Source organism: Mustela nigripes, chromosome 2 (genome assembly GCF_022355385.1).
Source record: "Mustela nigripes isolate SB6536 chromosome 2, MUSNIG.SB6536, whole genome shotgun sequence".
In the NCBI taxonomy this organism is placed as follows: Eukaryota; Metazoa; Chordata; class Mammalia; order Carnivora; family Mustelidae; genus Mustela; species Mustela nigripes.
The window spans coordinates 31,706,312-31,728,960 of record NC_081558.1 but is presented as its reverse complement, the minus strand read 5'-3'; the positions used below and the strand labels follow the sequence as shown (position 1 = coordinate 31,728,960).

The 22,649-nt window shown below is 40.8% G+C and overlaps 1 protein-coding gene across 1 annotated transcript; it reads left to right on the top strand.

Annotated features, from left to right (window-relative positions):
• Positions 1–76: 76 nt before the first annotated feature.
• THOC7 (THO complex subunit 7) lies at positions 77–22,562 on the top strand. The gene is made up of 8 exons (XM_059390091.1): positions 77–251; positions 15,774–15,891; positions 17,554–17,681; positions 17,995–18,081; positions 20,135–20,192; positions 21,319–21,385; positions 21,468–21,537; positions 22,229–22,562. The coding sequence occupies exons 1-8, from the start codon at positions 233–235 to the stop codon at positions 22,294–22,296; spliced, it is 615 nt and encodes a 204-aa protein (XP_059246074.1). The 5' UTR covers positions 77–232; the 3' UTR covers positions 22,297–22,562.
• Positions 22,563–22,649: the final 87 nt, after the last annotated feature.

Below are 22,649 nucleotides of genomic sequence, written 5' to 3'. Positions count from 1 at the left end.
GCCGCCCCCGGGCAGTGTGGGGAGCGCGGAGAGCGCGGGGAGCGCGAATCCCGCGGCGGCGGCGGCGGCGGCGGCGGCGGCGCAGCGCGGCTCAGGCGTCGGAGCGGGCGGCCGCGGGCGCCGCCGCCTCCTCCTCCATGGCTGTTTACCCGGCTGCATTGTGGGAGTTTGACCTCCGCCGCCGCCGCCAACCGCCGCCTCAGCTTGCGCCGCCGCCGCCGCCGCGCACGCCATGGGAGCCGTGACTGACGGTGAGGCCCGCTCGCCGCCACCCGGGCCCGTTCCCCCGAGCCCCTCGGCCGCCCCGGCCTCCTCCGAGCCCCCCCGGCCTCCCCGGCCCCTTCAGGGAGCCCCTCGGCCTCTGCGATCGGACCCCGCGGGGAGCCGGCCTTTCCCGGACGCTTCTCCCCGGGTCCTTCGGGCCTCTCCCCGGCCCCCTGCTCCCCCCGGGAGTCCCTCGGACTCTCGGCCCGCTTTTCGGAGGCCGCGCCTGGCTTGCAGAGGGTGTGCTGGGAGGATGGTCGGGGGGCTGGGAGCACACGTGCGGGGGTGGGGGGAGCGGGAACGGTGGCAGCGGTGCGTGGGCGGGTGGTACCGGGAAGGGGTCCAGGCCATTCGCGTTTGTGACGAGGGAGCACTTAGTGAGAGTTTGGAGTCCGAGGAGTGGCGAAGGGGAAGAAGAGGTGGAGACCCTGCCCCGGTGGTCCGAGGTCTGGAGGGTGGGCTGGAGGGTGTGGGAACTTTAAGGATGGGGTGGAAGTTTGGGGCCAGGCCCGGACAAAGGGAGAGGTTCCAAGACGCGGGCGCTAAGGGTGTCAGCGTACACAGGGTGACACCTGGAGGAGGATTCTTCTGGACGGGTTGGGAAGGGCCCCCAGACAGTGGTGTGGATCGCAGTGAGGCCTGAGAATTAGCCCCGGACTGGAGGTAGGAAGAGGGAGTTAAGGACAATGTCTAAAAAGGATAGATGTGGGTATCTGGAGGGCAAGCAGAGAGTGTGCAGTGTGCATGGGGGGGTTAGGAGGACCCAGTGTAGGGATGAGGCCACCTGGGGTAGATAAGGCAATAAGAGATTTGTCAGTGTATATGTGTTGGGGAGGAGGGTGCGCAGGCAGAGATGGGGTTTGTGGAACGTTGGGAGGGTAGTTTAAGGCAAGTGGACCCATGTGTGCAGAAACCCAGGAGATGATCTGCGGATTGAGAGCAGAAATAAAATAGGGTGCCACCGTGAGGAAGGTGGACAGGCATGATGGGCAACTGGAGGGAGAACCTAAGAAGGTATTAGGTTAAGGAGGAAGGAAGTCTTTTGACATCAAGGAAGGGGATGTCTAGGGCTGCTGTATTTGAAGAGAAGGTGACCAGTAAGGGTTGATGCCTTACTGGTGGAGAGATCATTTCTGAAAAGTTGCGGATGGACAGGATCTCCACATTAAAGGGCCTGCAGTGAGGGGGGGGGGGGGGGGGGGTAATTTTGTGATAACAGGTAATGAAGTGGGAGGCTCTTAAAGGTCCAGGAACTTCATGGGAAATTACAGCTTTGTTTCATTCTAGTTTTATTTATCCTGTCTTGGCTAGTCCTTGGGATTACAGTCCAGAACCAACAGGCAAGACCTTTTCTCCCCTCTTAGGTTGCAGTCTGGTGGAAAGAGCCACTTGTGCAAAGGCCCCCAAATGTTGGAAAAACTCAAAGTTGATAAATATTTTCTAAAATTTAAAAAGTTATTTCCAGAGATTTCTGAGGGCAGTGGGAATCAGTTTTTAACATCGGTGTTGTGTGATCAGAATTGCATTAAAAGCAAGAAAACAAAAACCACCACCACGCTATATGTACTATGTGAAGAATGAGGGGAAGGGAAGAGAGGAGTTCAGTGGTCTCTTAACATGTAGTAGTCATCATGTGTCAAGGAGTGTTCTAATTATTAACTCCAGTTTACAGGTGCAACTGGGACACGAGGAGGTTAAGCAACTTCTCCACGTTTGTGCAGTTAGTAAGGTATAGAGCCAGAGCTGAAACCAGGCAGTCTGGCTCCTGAGTTCTTGCCCCTTATTACTGTGCATCCAGTCTCTCCGTTACTGCTGCCCTAGTCCTAGTAAGAGATCATGGGAACTCAGAAAAAAGGGGCATACAGAGAAGTAGACTGAGATAGAATATCAGGACTTAAGCAGTTGAGTGGATGTTAGAGGTCACAGGAGTGTGCACTCTGCCCCTTAAAAGCTGTCTGATCTTGTGTAGGTTAATCTCTTTGAGCCTCAGTTTCACTCTTTATAAATGGGGATAATAAAATCTATCTCATAAGGCAGTTTAGAGGTTTAAATGCAATAAAAGTTGTAGTGCTTTGCATTGAGTCTGACATGCAGTAATGTTCAGCAGATACTAGTAAATGTAAGAATTGGTTTACTCATCTCTCCTTCATTTTCCTTTGATTAGGGCTGCGCCTTCTTCATCTTTGTATTTGCACAGATTGCCCTTTCCTGGCTAGCAACTGCTATTTCTTCAAGACTCACCTCAAGTATTCATCTCATTTCTAGAAACAATTGATCTTTCACCTATTAACCCTGGTATTTTATGCATATTACTGTTGTAGCACTTAATACTTAATTTACTTAAATGACATATTCCAGAAAATATTTAAGGCAGCTCACCATAATGTGAAACCATAAAAAATAAATGCATGAGAAAACAGGGCAAAAAGAGCATTGAGAGGAAGGAAAATGAGGAAGTTAGAAGTGGGATGATCCTCAAAATGCAGTGGGTAAAATCTGGTGCATTAGGCAGCCAGAAGTGACTCTTGTTTCTCTCCTAGTTCATACCAAGGGGCAGGACCTACTCCACTGTGTGCTGTTGTGTACAGGAGAGAAGGCAATATTAGACACACAGTACAAGCAATTCTTTCTGATTAAAACACTAGAGATAAAGTTGTCTCTAGGGTCCCCATAAAGAAAAGCTAGTGTCATATCCTTAACCTCTTATCAGCACCATTGATCATAGGGCTGTTTCCTAGCACATCCCTGACTAGGTCAGAGAAGGCTAAATCACAATTTAGAAAGGCATTCTCCCATCCACATACTAACCAGGCCCGACCCTGCTTAGCTTCCGAGATCAGATGAGATCGGGCGCGGTCAGGGTGGTATGGCCGTAGACTGGAAAGGCATCCTAAAGCCAATAGGTGGTTTAGCTGAATACTTCTGCTGCTCTGCCTTCATTCAGAGTGGATGAAGTACAACTTTTTCAGGCAATCCACAGTAAACATGGTTTTTCTCAACTGGGCTTTTGGTAAAAAGCAGAAGTGAGTAGTGGGTATGATAGGTCAGCAGTATATTGCATACCTTCTGGACCCAATTCAGGGTGCTGTCTACAGCAGTAAACTACAGAAAGCCCTGACTTCTGCTTGGGGGACAGAAGCAATGGTGTGGAATCAAATAAGTAATAAGATAGTTTCTGAGAAAGAACATAACTAAGTCCTGAAATGACCTAAGTTCTGAGAATGAACTGGATGGGATATGAAAGACCATAATGGGGGAGGGCTGCCAAAAGTCCAAGTCCAGTAGACTTCTCTGAAAAGTGACCCGTAGAGTAAGGCCTGAAGGGGTCAACCCCTATGTAGACTTCAGGAAAGGATTCAGGACAGGTTGCAACTAGTGCAAAGGCCTGAGGCGAAAATAAGCTCTGCCCTGCGGAGAAGATAAGGAATAAATTCAAGGGATCAGATAAGGGTTGGTATCCAGGTGAGTCTGGAGGGGTGTGATACAAAGGAGGTCAGAGAAGTAAACAGGAGCTTGCCCAGAGCAACCTAAGCTGTGGAAAGGCGATTGGATTTGTCTTCTGTGGGGACTTACAAATACGATTAGAGGATTTTAAACAGAAAAGTTAGTACTTTTTGATCCTTCTGGGTGGCTGTGTAGAGAATGGATTCTAGGAAGGCAAGAATGGAAGCAGAGAGGCCAGCAAGAAGTCCTCCAAGGCTCCGGGAGGGTTTGGATTAGGACGATGGCCGCAAAGAAGACAGGAGTGGCCTGAATAGCTCAGCCACCCTGAAGAGTTGTTGAAGTACCAGTACTTGTCTCTGGAGCTTAGAGAACAGCTAATGCCCTCTTACAAATTTGAGGTGCCTGGCAAGATGCTGTGCCCTCACATAAACCTTCCATATGAGTTTGCCTGTCCTTTCGGACAGGGAACTCTTAAGAGGGGAAGCTCTTATATTTCCTGCACCCTGTATAAGGACATTTCGGTGCCTGTGAGGAACTCCTCTGCTCAGAGGGAAGGAGAGAGACATGATATAGTTTCCATGGATACAGAACTATAGATATTACCACCAACACTACCATTTTATAGATGGCAAAATAAAGGTCCTGGGGAGCGAGTGACTTACTGTCACATAGCTAGTTCTCAGCAAAGCCAGTTTCTCTCCTCCCCTGTTGTGACTCCAGCATTTTGGCTAACTGAAAACAGTTCAGGTTTTTGTTTTGTTTTGTTTTAAAGATTTTACTTATTCGTTTGAGAGAGAGCACAAGCAGAGGAAGAGGGAGAGGCAGACTCCCCGCTGAGCTGGGAGCCTGACAGGGGGCTCAGTCCCAGGATCTGGAGATCATGACCTGAGCCCAGGGACGATGCTTAACCATCTGAGCCACTCAGGCACCCCTGAAAAACAGTTTAGATGTTGTCACTTAACAACTTAAACTATGTTCACAGTTTGTATTTTGTATGTGTTAATTTAAAGAGTGTTAAACAGTGTTAGTGTTAGTACCCTGATAAGAATCATTTCAGAAGCACTTTTTTTTCTGAGAGAAAGAGAATCTTAAGCAGGCTCCATGCCCAATGGTGAGCCAACGCAGGGCTTAATCTCATGAGATCATGACCTGAGCCGAAATCAAGAGTGAGACACTTAACCAACTGAGCCATCCAGAAGCACTTTTTGCAGTGCAGAGAACATTAGGTACGTACGTACACGGATGTGCCAGAGCACAGATGCGGGTGAGAAGGAGATGGCAGGGAGCGGGGTGTGGCCGTACATTCCATTGAATAGAGCTTGTTGGTTTTGACTGTATTTTTTTTAGTTGACGTGAAATTAGTATATATCATTAGTTTCAGGTGTACAACATAATTTGATATTTGTATGCACTACAAAGTGATTGTCATGATAAGCCCAGTTATAAGGGGCATATAAGGGAAGCCTACCCTGCAATGGCCCTGTCCCTCTAATAACCACTAATCTGTTCTCTATATGGGTTTTGTTTTGGGTTTTTTTGGTGTTGTTTGTTCATTTGTTTTTTAGATGCCACATATAAGTGAAAATGTATGGTATTTGTTTTTTCCTGTCTGACTTGTTTCATTTAGCATAATACTCTCAGGGTCCATCGCATGGTTTTCCAAATGACAGGATTTCCTTTTTTATGGCTGAGTAATATTCTACTGTATATATGTTTTTGCTTTTTAATTAGAAATATGATGTTTGGATATATGCCATTAAAACTTAAAAAATGGGCTTTAATATGCCTGTGAACAATATGATAGAATAATGGAACTATGCTCCAACTTTCTAATAATGTGATTGTGGATATTTTCCTATGGTAGCGGATACTACTCATCTGTAAAATGAAAGTAATAATACATGCTTCTAGGGTTTCTTCAAGGGTGAAGTGTGATAATGTAGGTAAAGCATTTCGAAATTGGCTATCTAATCTGCTGTCCAAACCAGGACACTCTCCAGAGTAAAAGGAACAGACAGAATGTATGGTCCTCAGATAGGAGTGGGTAAACCTTGTTTAAGGGCCTGCTGCTGGGATTCCTTTTACAATTGCTGATCCAATGTTAATCGGACCTTTGTGGTCACAGAGTTTGTTTGGCTTTTTTTCCCCCCACTAAAGCCAATGGATTTAACCACTGTGTTCCCTCAGCTCTGATCCCAGCACAGGGGTTACTGATGCAGTGCACCTATTAAATACTGTTTCTTTAGCCAAGATAAATGGTTTTAAAAAGCAAGATTGAAGTTTCAACCTTGACTTTTTTAGCACCACACTCTAAACACTTAAGTAAATCTAGAGAAAAACAAAAGGACCTCAATACTTTGTTTTGCTTTAAAAAAAAAAAAATTTACTTTAATTTTTGTTTAAGTAATCGACTTTGACATTAGCAATGTATTTAGACTAGCCCTAAGTATCTCATGAGAGATCAGAATTTTAAATGGAGAAAGCAAACCATCTTATAAACTGTTCCTTCCACTGCCTCTTTGTAATCTCTTAATGTTGTCAGCCTTCAAAATTGTTTTAGTGATTTTAAGCTTCTTGAAAGGAGGGGCAACATGTTATTTTACCATAAGTAACCTAAAGCAATGAGACATAAGTAATTCATCTTAATGACCCATGAGCAGTGGCGAACCAGTGATAAATCTGAAAAGAATCTGCATGCTCACAGTTTTTACATGGCCCTAGTCTCTTGTAGGTCAAGTCAAGCCAGTTTTCTTGTTTCTTGTTAACACATCATGGATTCGTTAAAGAACACTGAATGGGACTTATAATGCAGAAAAAATGAAGAAAAATACCTCAAAGTGACCAATAAGCTCACTCCCCAGATAATCACTATTAGTATTTTTAAAAAGAAAAGTAATGCATGTCAGACAATTCAAGAAAAAAACACCAGTGACAGTGTGAAAACCCTCCCCTCTCACTTCCCATGGCTAGTCCCTCTTCCCCAGAGGTAATCACCGTAGACTGTTTTTGGTGTGCCTTTGCAGAAGGATTTTTAAGTGCCTCTAAAGGGTGAAAGCATCTTCTCTCGTGCCAGACTTGTGAGTTTGAGTCTAAGCTCTACTCCATACTTCCAGTGACATTTAATTTGAGCAGCTAACTTTAAGTTCCTTCACTGGTAAAATAGAGGTAGTAATACCTACTTTACAGGGCTGTTGTGCAGACTAAGTGTAAATGCATATACGTATATGCATTTACATATATGTGTATTTACATATATACATTCGCATATACATATATACAAATAAAAGTTTTTTATATGTAAAAAACACATTCTTAGCATATTACAAGCATTATGTCAGTTGGTTGGCCACTATATCTACTTTAAAATTTTACGCAAACATTTACACACTCTTCTGTGATATACTTCTATAATCATATCGTGGAGCTCTTCCTACTTCATGCTTTTGTATCACTGTGTAGTATTGTATTTTTAAAATTAATTCTTGGGCCACCAGGGTGGCTCAGTTAAGTGTCTGTCTTTGGCTCAGGTCATGATCTTAGGGTCCTGGGATTGAGCTCCACATCAGGCTCCCTGCTCAGCGAAGAGTCTGCTTCTCCCGCTCCTTATGCCCCTACCCCCTTGTGTGCACACTCTGGCTCCTGCGCATGCTCTCTGTCTCTCTAATAATCAAAATCTTTAAAACAATTAATTCTCTAGTAAACATCTAAACATTTAGTCATTTTCAGTTTCTTACTCTTACAGGTAGTATTCCAATGGAGATATTTGTATAGATGCCTTCACCACACACCTGTGGGAATATTTAATAGGAGACAGGTCAAAGACTACATGTATTTTTAATTTTTGGTACATATTGCTACATTGCTGTAGGAGCCAGCTGTTTCAAAGTCACCCCGTCCCAAAGTGTTTAATAAATTGTCCCTTCTCATGGTTTTCAGTTTGGATCTAGAGTGTTTATGAACACAAAAAAGAAACCAATGGTTCATTTCTGTGCTAATAGAATTCCTTGCTAAAGTGCTTTTAGAAAGGAAATACTAGTCTTCACTGGTCGGTCACAGGATTGCTCTTTCCTTTTTTTTTTTTTTTTTTTTTTAAGATTTTATTTATTTGACAGAAAGAAATCTCAAGTAGGCAGAGAGGCAGGTGGGGGTGGGGGGAAGGCTCCCTGCTAAGCAGAGAGCCTGATGGGGCGCTGGATCCCAGGACCCTGAGATCATGACCTAAGCTGAAGGCAGAGGCTTAACCCACTGAGCCACCCAGGTGCCCCAGGATTGTTCTTTCCTAAAAGCAGGTGAGATTGCTGTGCTGTGAGGTCCAGCAGTTTTGAGAGGCACACCTAGGGGTAGATCAGCCCTAAGAGGAAGTGACATTAACAGTGACACTCTTGAGGGTGCCTGGGTGGCTCAGTGGGTTAAAGCCTCTGCCTTCGGCTCAGGTCATGATCCCAGGGTCCTGGGATTGAGCCTCACATCGGGCTGTCTGCTCTGCAGGGAGCCTGCTTCCTCCTCTCTCTTTCTGCCTGCCTCTCTGCCTACTTGTGATCTCTGTCTGTCAAATAAATAAATAAAATCTTTAAAAAAAAAAAAAAAGTGACACTCTTGACACTGGTTGTCAAGCCTTGACCTATCCCTAAAGAAATAAGTGTCTTGAAAGTTGGGCCACCGTTTTCTTCCAGATTGTTTTGCTTTTTGAATATTTGCTCCCAGATGTTCTGAAAACTTGTTTTGTAATCAAGGTTTAAAGAGCTACTGTGAGGGAATAACAATGATGGGTTTTGAAAGTCTGGGTTTATGAGGGATTGTCCTTTCTGTGATAAAATGAGAACACTGCTAAAATGGCAATGTCCCGTGACTCAAGGCTTGGAGAAGGAGAATGGGTCTAGTGACTGTAAAGCAGTCATTTCTTCCTGCCTCTCTGTTTATGGAAAATGAGATATTAAAAACCTAACCCCTTGGACTATTTGAGGCTTATTTAGTGTCTTCAGCAATTACATGTGTTTTTTCTAGGTATAGGTATAGGTCAGCATATAAGACAAAGAGGGGTTGAAAATGACAAGTAAATCTTTGCTTATCAGCATATATGTGTCATAACTGATTTTAAAGTGATTCTGAATGGCAGACGTTTTATAGATATAATTATAGCACAATATTTAACTGAATCCAGTAAGAAATCTTTCTACAAGTCTACACTCAGGTGGAAAAGCACCAGCCTTGGGGCAGATATTAGATATTTGGGGTTAAAAACTTTTCGGGGATGCCTGGGTGGCTCAGTTGGTTAAGCGTCTATCTTCGGCTCAACTCATGATCCAGGGTTCTGAGATGGAGTCCCGTATCAGGCTCCTTGCTCAGCGGGGAGTCTGCTTCTCCCTCTGCCTGCTGCTCCCCATGCTTGTACTCTTGTGTGCACTCGCCGCTCTCTACCTCTCACAAATAAATATATAAAATTTTTAAAAGCTTTTCCAGATGGCATTGATCTTATAGTCAGTAAAGAAAGCAATCGTGACAACTAAGAAATGATAACATCATTAAAATAGTTTCTAACCCATCTTATAAAGGGTGGGCCAAGATCTGCCAGAGTTAATAATATTAGTATTTAAGTTGCTTATAGAGATCTTCAGGCATGATGATAATTTCTGAAGTTAATGTGTATAGTAAACAAAGGTTTTAGGTGTGTTCAGTGTAGCACTAACTGATGAAGTACCATTAAAAGTAATAATACTCGTCATCTGTGTTAGGAACCATCAACAGCGTGCCTGGATCTAGATAGAATAAGCTATTTTCAAACTGGCCTCTTTGATTGTTGTCTTACTTTGTTGCTGTTGGAGCAGTGCTGTGTATTTTTATTTATGTTACTTCGGGGATTTTTATTCCCAGAGTATTTTCTAGGCAACAGCTGACTATGCAGTTTAAGTAGAGATACCGTGACCTTACAATATGAAGCTTAAGAGAAAAGCAAATTTGGGAGAGATCATAACTAGGCAAAACTCTAAATGCATAATATTTACTTACATGGTTATACAGTTGTGTCCATAGATACAGATGTACCTATATATATCTATAAATATACCTTTCATAGTGTTCACTCACTTTTTAAGACTTTTTAGGATGATACAAGTTGTGAATTAAATTAACATAAAGACACGGGTAACTTCTTTTTTTTTTCATTCTCGCTATGAAATGGCATTGTGCTCCTTTGGATAATTTCATTTCAATAAAGTTTCACAGCTTTCCTTCCAGGTGCATATCTTATTCCCATTTTACAAATGAAGTTTTATTCCCGTTTTACAGATGAAGTGAAACTTGGTCCCCCCACACACACACACAAAGTAAAGCCTCTGTGAACTAATCAGAATTTTGGCCCCAGTTTTTGACTTTGGCCCAGGGGTTTTGCTATGAAGAAATGCCATTAGAAGGAAGAGGGATAGGGCTGAACTGGGAGAAGGACCTGGGACAGGGAATCCATGGTCCTACCAGAATTGGACCTGCCACACTCCTACACGTGGTGCCTTGGCTTTGGCCCCTGCCTTTTCCCAGCCAAGTCTCTGTTCAGTCCCAAATTGCCCCAGGACCTGTAATTCTAATCTCTAATTTTCATGCTGTTTTAGCTCCTACTGCATGTTTTTTGGTAGCCTCCTAATAGCTTCCCTGCCTTTGGGCTTTTCCTAGTTACTGTCCATTATGTACACTGCCCTCTCAGCTTTGTACTCCTGGCAAGTCTTCGTCCTGAACCATTAGCTACTCCCAGTTGCCTACCAGCAATGTCCAAGTCCACTAGTATGGCATTCACTAGTGCAGACTCCCACATTTGGACCTCCATCTTTCTTCCCTTGGGTTCCAGCCTCCTTAAGGTTCTCATGTGCTCATGTATCTTCTAGCCTTTCATTCCCTCCTCTGCTAGAGCTCACAGCTTTCTCCCTGCCTGGGGGGGGACAGGGAAGGGACTTTAGCTTGCTTTTTAATTTTTTGCCCTTTTTAAATATTTAAAGTTGGTCTTTTTCTTTTTCTTTTTAAGATTTATTTATTTGGCAGAGGGTAGCAAAGGGAGAGAGAGTCTTAAGTAGAGTCCTCAGTATGAGCATAAAGCCCCATGTAGGGCTAAATCTCATGACCCTGAGATCATGACCTGAGCCAAAGTCAAGATTCAGATGCTCCACTGACTGTGCCAGCTAGACACCCCAAAGATTGTACTTTTTTAAGTAATCTTTGCACTCAGCGTGGGGCTCTTAACTCACAACCCCAGGATCAAGAGTTGCATGCTCTACCAACTGAGCCAGCCAGGCACCCATCATTTTTTGTATTTTTTAGGTAGCTTTATTGAGGGATAATTTTATACAAAGAACTGAATATTTAATGTGTAAAATTTGATGTATCTGGACATATGCAAACACCTGTGATAATTTCACCAGAATCATAGCTTTCTTTTTCGAACAACTGACAGACTTTGAGTGCTCATATGATTCAAAAATCAAATAATGTAAAAAGATATTTCCCCATCTTCCAGCCTGTTCTCTAACCCACTTACATTGCCCCTCTCCCTTGGTAACCCCTTTTAGTTAGTTTCTTGTATATCATTCCAGGGTATTTGTAGGAATATAAGCATATATTCTCATTTCTCCCCCATTTATATTGAAAGGAAGCATGCTATACATTACTGTTCCTCACCCTTGCTCTTTTTCAAGTTATCTTTTTTTTTTTTTTAAGATTTTGTTTTTTTATTTATTTGACAGACAAGAGATCACAAGTAGGCAGAGAGGCAGGCAGAGAGAAAAAGGGGGAAGCAGGCTCCCGGCTGAGCAGAGAGCCCGATGCAGGGCTCGATCCCAGGACCCTGGGATCATGACCTGAGCCAAAGGCAGAGGCTTTAACCACTGAGCCAGCCGGGCGCCCCTTGGTAAGTTATCTTAAGTGATCTCTGTATCAGCACATAAACATTTCCTCATTTTTTGGTGGTTGGGTTTTTTTTTTTAATGGCTTCATTGTATTCCATCATATTTTTGTGCCAAAATTTATCTAGCTCCTTGTCAATGGAGATGGTCATATTACATATGTACGAGTTTATCTAAGATTATTGGGTGGAAGGGTCTATGTTATTTGAAGTTTAGGTAGATATTGTTGAAATACCTTTTAGCTTTCTTGGTTGGTGATTTTTTAAAAGATTTTATTTATTTTATTTTTATTTATTTGAGAAAGAGTGAGCAAGAGAGAAAGAGAGCACAAGCGGGGAGAAGGAGAAGCAGACTCCCGATGCAGGGAGCCCGATGCAGGGCTCAATCCCAAGACTCGGGATCATGACCTGATCCAAAGGCAGATGCTTAATCAACTGCACTACCCGGGAACCCCCAAAATTTTCTTTATTTGAGGGATAATGAGAGAACGCAGGCAGGGTGGGGAGCAGAGAGAGAGAAGGGCAAGCTGACTCTGCTGACTGTGGAGCCTGATGTGGGGCTTGATCACAGGACCCTGAGATCATGACCAGAGCAGAAAACCAAGAGATCACTTAACTGAGCGAGCCATCCAGGCATCCCACTGACTGATGATTTTTAAGTATGAAAAGAGCAGCCCAAATTCCATTTCCCCCGAGTCCCCCAAGCCAAAGGAAACTGTCCTAATCTCTTGTCCATGTCATTCACATGTCCATGTCATTCACTTAACAGCCCCTGCCTCTTCTGCATGTGTTCACATGCACATTATTTCTCCACCTAGAGCGGAAGAGCTCAGGTCTTCGTCTCATATCCTCAGAACTGCTCTGGTCCCCTATGAACACATCTGCTCATTGATCAAGTATTCATGTTTTTGCACAAGAAGAGAAATCTCTGCTTCGGACCTGAAAATAAGGTGGTTGCCTGCTAGTCCTTGTTAGTATTTTATTGAGACAAAACTCTTCAGAGAGTAGATGGCCCCAGGCAGATACCACAATCCAATTTAAAAATATTTATTGCACATCAGAAGTGTAAAGACACACGGGTGCTTCCTCCTCTCTCTCTCTCTCTCTCTGCCTGCCTCTGCCTACTTGTGATCTCTGTCAAATAAATAAATAAAAGTTAAAAAAAAAAAAAAGAAGAAGAAGAAGTGTGAAGACACAGTGTGGAAAGTTGGGCAGGAAACAAAATGAATGAGACCCAGGACTGGCCCTCAAGAACCTTTTCCCAAGTTTATTTGGCCTGTACAGTGTTCTGACATTTTTTCAAAAACTTATTTAATTGGGGTATTACATATATAAATGTACACAGATCTTAACTCTACAGCTGGAATGATCACCAAATGTGCTTGAAATATTTTTTTTGTCACCAAACCTTAAAAATCTCTTGAAAAACCAGCTGTGGTAATAGTTTCCCCCCTTCGGGTACTTATTTCCTGATTTTCTATTCCCTTACATCCCTGGTCCTCAATAAAATAAGATGCCCAGGTATTTGGGAGGAAGATGGTGGTTGGTTGGGCAGGTTGGGAGAGCAGAGCTAAGAAAACGAGAAACTGAACAAAAGAAAGGAATTGAGCAGCATCAGATATCCAACTGCTCACTGCTGGATGTTTACTTTTAACAAAGCTAAAGCTTGTTTGTAATAAATAAAAATTCAAAACCCAATTCTGAAAATGTTCCTCTAATGTCGCAGAACAGATTTTAAAACTGCAGCCACCTGCCTTCCAAAGTTTATCTCTGCTGCACCTGTGCTCAGAAATACTTCAGCCTACACGCAGGAACTCTTGTTTAAAGATTTCGCTGTTGTTTCATTGTGCAGGCTCTCGAAGAATTATCTACACTTAAAGAATTGTTTTTTAGGGGCGCCTGGGTGGCTCTGGGTTAAAGCCTCTGCCTTCAGCTCAGGTCATGATCCCAGAGTCCTGAGATCAAGCCCCGCATCGGACTCTCTGCTCAGTGGGGAGCCTGCTTCCTCCTCTCTCTCTCTGCCTTTAAAAGATTTTTTTAAATCTTTTTAAAAAATTATTTTTTAGGGGCGCCTGGATGGCGCAGTGGGTTGGGCCTCTGCCTTCGGCTCGGGTCATGATCTCAGGGTCCTGGGATCAAGCCCCGTATCGGGCTCTTCTGCTCAGTGGGGAGCCTGTTTCTTCCTCTCTCTGCCTCTCTGCCTACTTGTGATCTCTGTGTGTCAAATAAATAAATAGAATCTTTAAAAAAATAAAAAAAATTATTTTTTAAAAATATAATGCATGCACATGGTGAAAAACAAGTCTGTGAAACAACATAGAAAATTCAGTTTTTTCTCTGAAAAAACTGTAGTCCCTCTGTAGTCCCTATCACCAGGAGAAACTACTATAACCAGTTTCTTGTGTTCTTTCCAGAGATATTCTCTCAACATGCACATACGTGTGTGTACACACACAGGCACAAACAAACACGCAAGGCCTCCCCCTTTTCTACACAGATGACAGCAAACGGTGTGGTTCTTTGCACATGTTTTATTTGCACCTGCATTTGCATCTCCTGGACCAAAGGAGATTTCTTGCCGTCAGCATATACAGCCACACTGTTGGCTTCATCATAGTACATTATATGAAGTTTGGATAATCTGACTAGTCTCTTACTGGTACATGCTTAGGTTTGTGATCTTTCTACTATGAACAGCACTAAGAACATCTCTGCATTTATCTTTGTGGGTGGATGTGCATGGTTATCTATGGGATCAGTTCCTAGAATTGGAGTTCTGGGGTTGAAAAGAAAATGTGCCTTGGAAATCTTGTTTGTGGTAGCCCATTTGCCCCAGAAAGAGCCTACCCGTCTGCATGCCATCAGTGTATGTAAGTGCAGTTTCTCCATATCCTTGCCAGCACTTCTATCAGGTATTTTGATCTTTGCCAATCTGATAGATGGAAATTACGTTTGGGGTGCCTGGGTGGCTGAGTTAGTTAAGCCTCTAACTCTTGCTTTTAGCTCGGATCATGATCTCCTGGATTGTGGGATCCAGCCTTTGTTCCAGCTCGCTGCTCAGCGGAGAGTCTGCTTAGGGATTCTCTCCTTTCCCCTACACATGTGAGCTCTCGCCCTCTCAAATAAATAAACCTTTTTTTAAAAAAATGTGTTTCGGGGCACCTGGGTGGCTCAGTGGGTTAAGCCTCTGCCTTCGGCTCAGGACATGATCCCAGGGTCCTGGGATGGAGCCCCGCATGGGACTCTTTGCTCAGCAGGGAGCCTGCTTCCCTCTCTCTCTGCCTGCCTCTCTGCCTACTTGTGATCTCTGTCTGTCAAATAAATAAATAAAATCTTTAAATAAATAAATAATATAATAAAATAAAATAAAAATTATGTTTTATTGGGTTTCAGTCTGCCTTTCTCTTGTAATGATCCCGCATTATTTTGTCCAGCAAGAACACTGCCAGACGGGCCAATTGGAGCCCCACTTACCACTCACCATTATTATCTGCCATGCTCTCTGATTCCATTTTCTTTTTCTTTCCCTTGAAGCAAAAGTGAGACAGACTTGTTAAAAAAGAAAAAGAAAAAAAAAAAAAAAAAACGTCTTCATGGGGAAGAAACATTACAGATGTAATAACTAAATTACACCTTTTTTTTTTTTTTTTGATAAATCCATTCCCATTTCTCTGACCTCTCTTTTGTTCTTGTCACCCAATCTGCCACTACATCTTTCAAATCTTTTCTTTCTGTTCCTTTCAGAGACACAGAAAGAGACAGGAACACTTCAGCCTGCCTTCTGTGTAAACAGGTTTTTCCAAAACAAAGTTCTCCAAGAACTATGGCTTATGTGCTTGGTGATACCTGAAAACTTTCCGTTCAGTACCCCAGCAGTAGAATTCCAGTTCCATGAGAGCATTGATAACCCCAGCCTCTAGTACACTGCTTGCATATAGTAGACACTCAGTAACTGTCTTCATAGTGACATAAAAATATATACATAAATTCTAGTAAAACCTGCATGACGTAAAATTTGCCATCCTAACCATTTTAAGTATACCGTTTAGTGGCTTGAAGTATATTCGCGTCCCAATGGTTTTCTTCTGGATGAATGAGTAAGTCATGATATTGGTTATTTGTCCCTGAAAGTCAGCAAGAGCCAGACCATCGTTTTCATTCACGGTGTTGTTCTTCCCTCCAGATGAAGTCATACGGAAGCGACTCCTGATTGATGGAGACGGCGCTGGAGATGACCGGAGAATCAATCTGCTGGTGAAAAGTTTCATTAAGTGGTGCAACTCCGGGTCCCAGGAAGAGGGGTATTTCTCTGACTCTCGTTGCTACACCAATGTCCTAATCAGAGTTTAAACCGTGTATACAGCCGTGTCTGTAATTCAGCTTTTCACTCCTTCAGTTGTCCAGTGGAGGCAACTCTAGATTTTTCTGGCCCTTATTTCTCTTCAGAAGCCTGCTTTGTGTTTATTCAAATGCGCAGAAGGTGTAGTGTTTAAGAAATAAGGATTGAAATCTGCCTCATTCATTTGGTCACTTTCGGCATTTAGTTAGACAAAATATCTAAATGGAATTTTCTCTTTTGCTTTTTTCGTTGTTTTTTTTTCATAAAATATTTGAATCACTCTTTATAGCACTACTTTTTCTTTTTTAGTTTAAATTCAATTAATTAACATGAGATATATTATTTGTTTCAGGGGTATAGGTCTGTGATTCATCAGTCTTATGTAACACCCAGTTCTCATTGCAATGCGTACCCTCCCCAGTGTCTATCACCTAGTTACCCCAATCCTCCACCCTTCCTCCCCTCCAGCAACCCTCTTTTTCAGTAAGCTGTACGCCCAGTGGGGCTTGAACTCAGGACCCTGAGATAAGGGGTCACCTGTGCTACCAACTGAGTCAGTCAGCCCAGTGCCCCAATTTTCTCTTTCTTAAATAAGCTAATAAAAAGTTTTTATATACTGCAGGGTTTTATATATATTTAGTAACTTTTTTGCCTTAGAAAAATTTCCCTCAGGGCGCCTGAGTGGCTCAGTGGGTTAAAGCCTCTGCCTTCGGCTCAGGTCATGATCCCAGAGTCCTGGGATCGAGCCCCGCATCAGGCTCTTTGCTCAGTGGGGAGCCTGCTTCCTCCTCTCTCTCTGCCTGCCTCACTGCCTACTTGTGATCTCTGTCTGTCAAATAAATAAATAAAATCTTTAAAAAGAAAAAAAAGAAAAATTTCCCTCATTTGAATTAGCTTTTCACATAAATCATTGTAAAGAGTGAAAAATTTGTGAAAATAAAATTCTGAGGATAAAAAAACCATCTTGATTAAAACATTTTTTTTTATGATTTTACTTATTTGAGAGAGGGGGAGGGAGAGCAAACTCCCCACTGAGCAGGGAGCCCCCATGGGGCTGGATCTCAGGGCCCTGAGACCTGAGCCAAAGGCAGATGCTTAACCAACTGAGCCACCCAGACACCCTTGGATTCAGACATTTTTAAAAAGTATTTTAAACAAAATTCAAACAAGTAGTTGAATTAAGTTTATATTGATAAGAACAGCAGTCCCATCTTTGCACTTGTAACTGAAGCAGTTTATAAATTCAAGTACTCCCATTAAGAAAAATTAAACATAAAAGAAAGATATTCTAAATTATTTTAAAGCAAATGAGGGGCACCTGGGTGGCTCAGTGGGTTAAAGCCTCTGCCTTCGGCTCAGGTCATGATCTCAGGGTCCTGGGATCGAGCCCCACATCAGGCTCTCTGCTCAGCAGGTAGCCTGCTTCCTCCTCTCTCTCTCTGCCTGTCTCTCTGCCTACTTGTGATCTCTGTCTGTCAAATAAATAAATAAAATCTTAAAAAAAAAAAAAAAGCAAATGATTCTCTCAGAACTTGGTAGTTCTGCCTACACTGTAATATATATATAATTGTTCAACTTTGGTATTTCACAAAAATCTTTAATCTGTTTTTCTCTTTTCCACCAGATATAGCCAGTACCAACGTATGCTGAGCACACTGTCCCAATGTGAATTTTCAATGGGCAAAACTTTGCTGGTATATGATATGAATCTCAGAGAAATGGAAAATTATGAAAAAATTTACAAAGAAATAGGTAAACTTAAAACAATTTATGTTTCTTTGTAAAAATTTAATTTTTATGGTGTAAAGGAAGTAATATCTACTAGCATTTTTCTTTGAATAGTGGTAAAATAATAACAATGACAATATTAATAGAAAGAATGTGGTAAATGTTAGCTCCAAAAATGTATTCTGGTATGATTGCGGTACTTTGGATTGTAGCTGTTTTTTAAATACCAGCATCTATTAGCAATGGAACTTAATTTAAAAACACATTTTAAAATTGAAAATGGATGAAGATGATGCATGTTGTTGCAACTGTCTTTAAAAAATCCCTTTTCACATAGAATGTAGCATTGCTGGAGCACATGAAAAAATTGCTGAGTGCAAAAAGCAAATTCTTCAAGCAAAGCGAATACGAAAAAATCGCCAAGGTAAGGGTTTTTCGGGATTTTGGGTGCAAATACTTTATTACTGAGTACTATTTTCATATGGTTTTTAATGTTGTGTGGTAAAATCTTCAGCAAGAATCAATCTGAATTAAAAAAGAAGGAGCTAAACTTAATTCTTTAAAACTATATTATTCTTCAAAATAGTGGAGAAGGAAGGCTATGCTGAAAAACACTTTTTTGATTATACTGATTATCCAAATATTATATTATATTGATTATCCAAATATTATATTATATTGATTATCCAAATATTTCTTAAGTATTCATTTTTTCTTACTGTCTTCAGACTCCTTTGCTTAAGCAATGTTATGGTTAATCAGCAAAGACCATTCACACAAGTACACTAGACCTAAGGTTTTGTTTGTTACTTGTTTGTTTCATGGAGTTACTTTCCAGGAAAAAGAAAAGAATTTAAGCCCAGTGAGTTTTTAAGTACAAACCAAGCAAACATTTAAAGTTTAGCTTCGTCCTGATCTCTTTTGGTTTGGTTTTGTTTGTTTGTTTTTAAGATTTTATTCACTTATTTGACAGAGAGCAAGAGCACAAGCCAGGGAGAGCACCAGAGGGAGGAGAGGGAGAGGCAGGCTTCCTGCTGATCAGGGAGCCTGATACAGGGCTCCATTGTTATCTTCAGGGAGCTAGAGTCTCTGGGAAAGGAACTAGAGCATCTTTCACATATTAAAGAAAGTGTTGAAGATAAGGTTAGATTATGACCTGAGCTGAAGGCAGGTGCTTAACCGACTGAGCCACCCAGGCACCCCTGTTTTGTTTTTTTATTAGGTTATGTCCTCATTGCAGTCCATAAAAACTATTTCAAAATTGTTTCAATGGCTGGGGCATTGTTCCTCCTATAATGTAAGTTGAAAGAAAGGAAGATAAAAAATATAATGCATAATCACAACTGTGACCTATATACGAAAAACAAAAAGGAAATAGAAAATGTTAATGGTTATTTTGGGTCTGCAGATTTTTATGGCTTGGTCTTTTTTTTTTTTTTTTTTTCCCTTGCAGTGGACATGTATTATTTTGTAATCAAAAACTTTTTTATTGGGGTGCCTGGGTGGCTCAGTGGGTTAAAGCCTCTGCCTTCGGCTCAGGTCATGATCCCAGGGTCCTGGGATCGAGCCCCAATCGGGCTCTCTGCTCAGCGGGGAGCCTGCTCCCCCTCTCTGTGCCTGCCTCTCTACCTACTTGTGATCTCTGTCAAATAAATAAATAAAATCTTTAAAAAAAATTTTTTTTATTAAAAGTCACACTTTTATTGAATCAAAATGCTGATTTTCAAAACAATGAACCTTACTTTTTAATGAGCCAATTAAGATGTTCAGTTCCTTATTTTAAAAAATTGGTTTTGTACTCATTCAAAAATACATGTGGTCAAGTTCAGTGGCCAATTTGCAGAAGAATATATCAACTTATTTAATAATTATTGACTCTAAAATCATTTTAAAAGGTTCCATAGGGTTTTTCTCTATTAGTTGAGGCTTTTAAATGAATGCTGCCATTCATCAGTTCAAGGTTAATGGGAAATAACAGGGAAATTTGGAGACCTCAGTGGAAGAGAAAAAATAAATTTTATCATTTCTGAATTTTAAATTGTTTTTAAATTTCTGAAATCTTTACCTTTAGAATGAGAATGAGAAGTGTTTGCCATTGTTAAGATCTGCAGTGAATGGTAGGATATATTGACCTCGCTAATCTTCTCTTTGCTGGGCAAATAGTGAATAAGATCCTCTTCATAATCAGTCCACTTAATGATCAATAAAGGGCTTCAGTTCACTTTGCTATGCTAGCCTCTTATATCCTGCCTAGGGATAGGTAAATAGAAAAACAGAGTGGATGCAAAAGGCTTTATTTGGAACAGTTTGAAATCATGTTGAACCAAGTGACATTGGCAGTACTCCTTCCATCCTTCAGTGTTTTCATCTTTATGCACTGAGAAAGTGATTAGAAGAGACCTGTGATATTTCACCTTTTTCTTCATGTCCATGTTCAAAAGAAAACCTTAATTTGATAAATATTTTGTATCTCTCAGAGTATGATGCTTTGGCTAAAGTGATCCAGCACCATCCAGACCGGCATGAGACATTAAAGTAAGTTTAGAGTCTACTTTGAAAGGAACCAATCTTTATAAATTTATAATGTTTACATACTAGCCTATGCATTCCATTTTTATGGGAGTACATAATATGTTTCAGAAGGAGGGGTCAGATCTTCCAAATTACATATTCTACTACCAGTTGGCTGAATTTTTCCTTCCTCTGATCTTACTGTCTGTAGTTCTAAAATAAATGAATATATATATCACAAATGAAAATAGATAAAATATGGTAGACTATACATATAGTACAATACTAAATGAGCAATTTAAAAGAACAAACTATCTCAGGGGCACCTGGTGGCTCAGTCTGTTAAGCGTCTGCCTTCGGCTCAGGTCATGATCCCAGGGTCCTAAGATCAAGTCCTGCATCGGGCTCCCTGCTCAAAGGAGAGTCTGCTTTTGTGTCTGCCTCCCCCAGCTTGTGCTAGTACTCTCTCTCTCTCTGTCTCTTAAATAAATTAATTAAAATCTTTAAAAAAAAAAACGCTTAGATCTTAAAAATATGATCAGTGAAAAGAAGAACAGAAGACATAATGAATTTTAAGTTATTCCTAAGTTTCTGTAACACATACAGAATAATAACCATTTATAAAAATTAACCCCCCATTACATACTAGTACTGTATATTATTTAGAGAGACAAATATGTGAATGAAAAAGGATTGGCGTGGTGAAGTGATTGCCTGAGTAAGGAATAAAGGAGGAAAAATGGTCTGGGATAGAGGATAGCCAATAAGGTTCTAAGAGGATTTCAAGTTAATCTGAAATGTTTCATTTCTTTTACCAAGGGGGAAAAAAAAAGAGGAAGGACCTTTTTTTAGGTCAAATAAGTATGATAAAATGTTAAAAGTTATCAGTTCTTTTGGTGTGATATTCTATTACGTGTGTTTTCTTAGGTTTTAAAACTTCTCTAGAAATTTGATTTTAATAAAGAAAAGTATATACTTAGAATTTAAAAAGACCATCCTTAGCTTCAACGTTTCATCATAATGGAGTGTAATAACTTCTTATCCTTTTTTTTTTTTAATTTTTAAAATCTTATTTAGTAACTAAAAAGGTATTAATTGTGACTTCTGTGCCCCCAGTTAGCAAACTATAACACTGTCTTATTGTTTTCAGGGAACTAGAATCTCTGGGAAAGGAACTAGAGCATCTTTCACATATTAAAGAAAGTGTTGAAGATAAGGTATCTGTACACATACATTGGTCTCTATGATATGTATAGGTGTATAGATCAATGTGTATTAATTTTTTTCTTGTTTACACAGCTGGAATTGAGGCGGAAACAGTTTCACGTTCTACTTAGTACCATCCACGAACTTCAGCAAACGCTAGAAAGTAAGTAGAAGTAGTCACAGAATGAATGTTTATAAAGACTTTTAAGTGATCCAGGGGCATGCCTTCTAAAACACACATCTTGTTGAGAGAGTAGACCTTCAGTTTCAGAAGAGGAGTATAGTTGGATGATGTTAGAAGTACTCAAGCTGTTCAAGTTTCTGCATATATGATTTAAAATACATGTACTATGGTTCACATTGAAATTTAAGGATGATAGATTTGGAATTCTTCTTGGTTTATTACAGTTTATTGCTATAAAGTAACAATGCAGGATCCAGGCAGGCAGTGGTCAGTGAGTGGAGTAATAGTGCATAAGCACGTTTGCATAGTCGGTAAATGGAAGGTGCTTTGAGAAACCTGAGACTAACTCTTTGTATTGACTGTTGCCAATTGGAAATGTCTATGTTATCTGACCTCCTTATTGTTTTTACAAAAAACCTAAAACCTAGATTTTTTTTAATGTGTTTTATAACGTAAGTTTTACATTTTGACTTAACTAATAAACACCAACAACCAAAACAGCACTTTTAAAACCAAACACTGTGTTGGCCGATGACAGTCATAGGCTGCCATTTTGCCATCTTTGTTTTAGACATATCGGCTCATAACGGATAAAAATGTTGTCATGTATTCATTAAACATATAATTTAAACGAATTAGACTGAAGTTTTATGGTTTTTCTCAATTGCAGATGATGAAAAGCTCTCAGAGGTAGAAGAAGCTCAAGAAAGCACCATGGAAACAGATCCTAAGCCATAGACAGGCTAATGGTTCACACTTCCCAAGAATGCAGAAGTAACGACATGCTCCTAGTGCATTCAGAATTTGTTGTGTTCTTCAGATATTTAAAGTTTTGGCAGATTAAACTACTTTGCTTTTAAATATTAATGCACAGTTCATTCCTATTTCTTTACACGAAGGAAAAAAACTTCACTATAGATTTGTTTGTATTGAAATGTGTTTTTTATTTTTATAAGGTAGGAAGCAATATCCAAAAATGTTTAATAAAATGTTTTCAAGGCAGATATGTTTGTTCTCATTAGCTTTCTAAGTAGTTTTTATAAAATAAATTGAGGATTGTGAGAAAGTGGCATTTCTAGAATATATGTGAA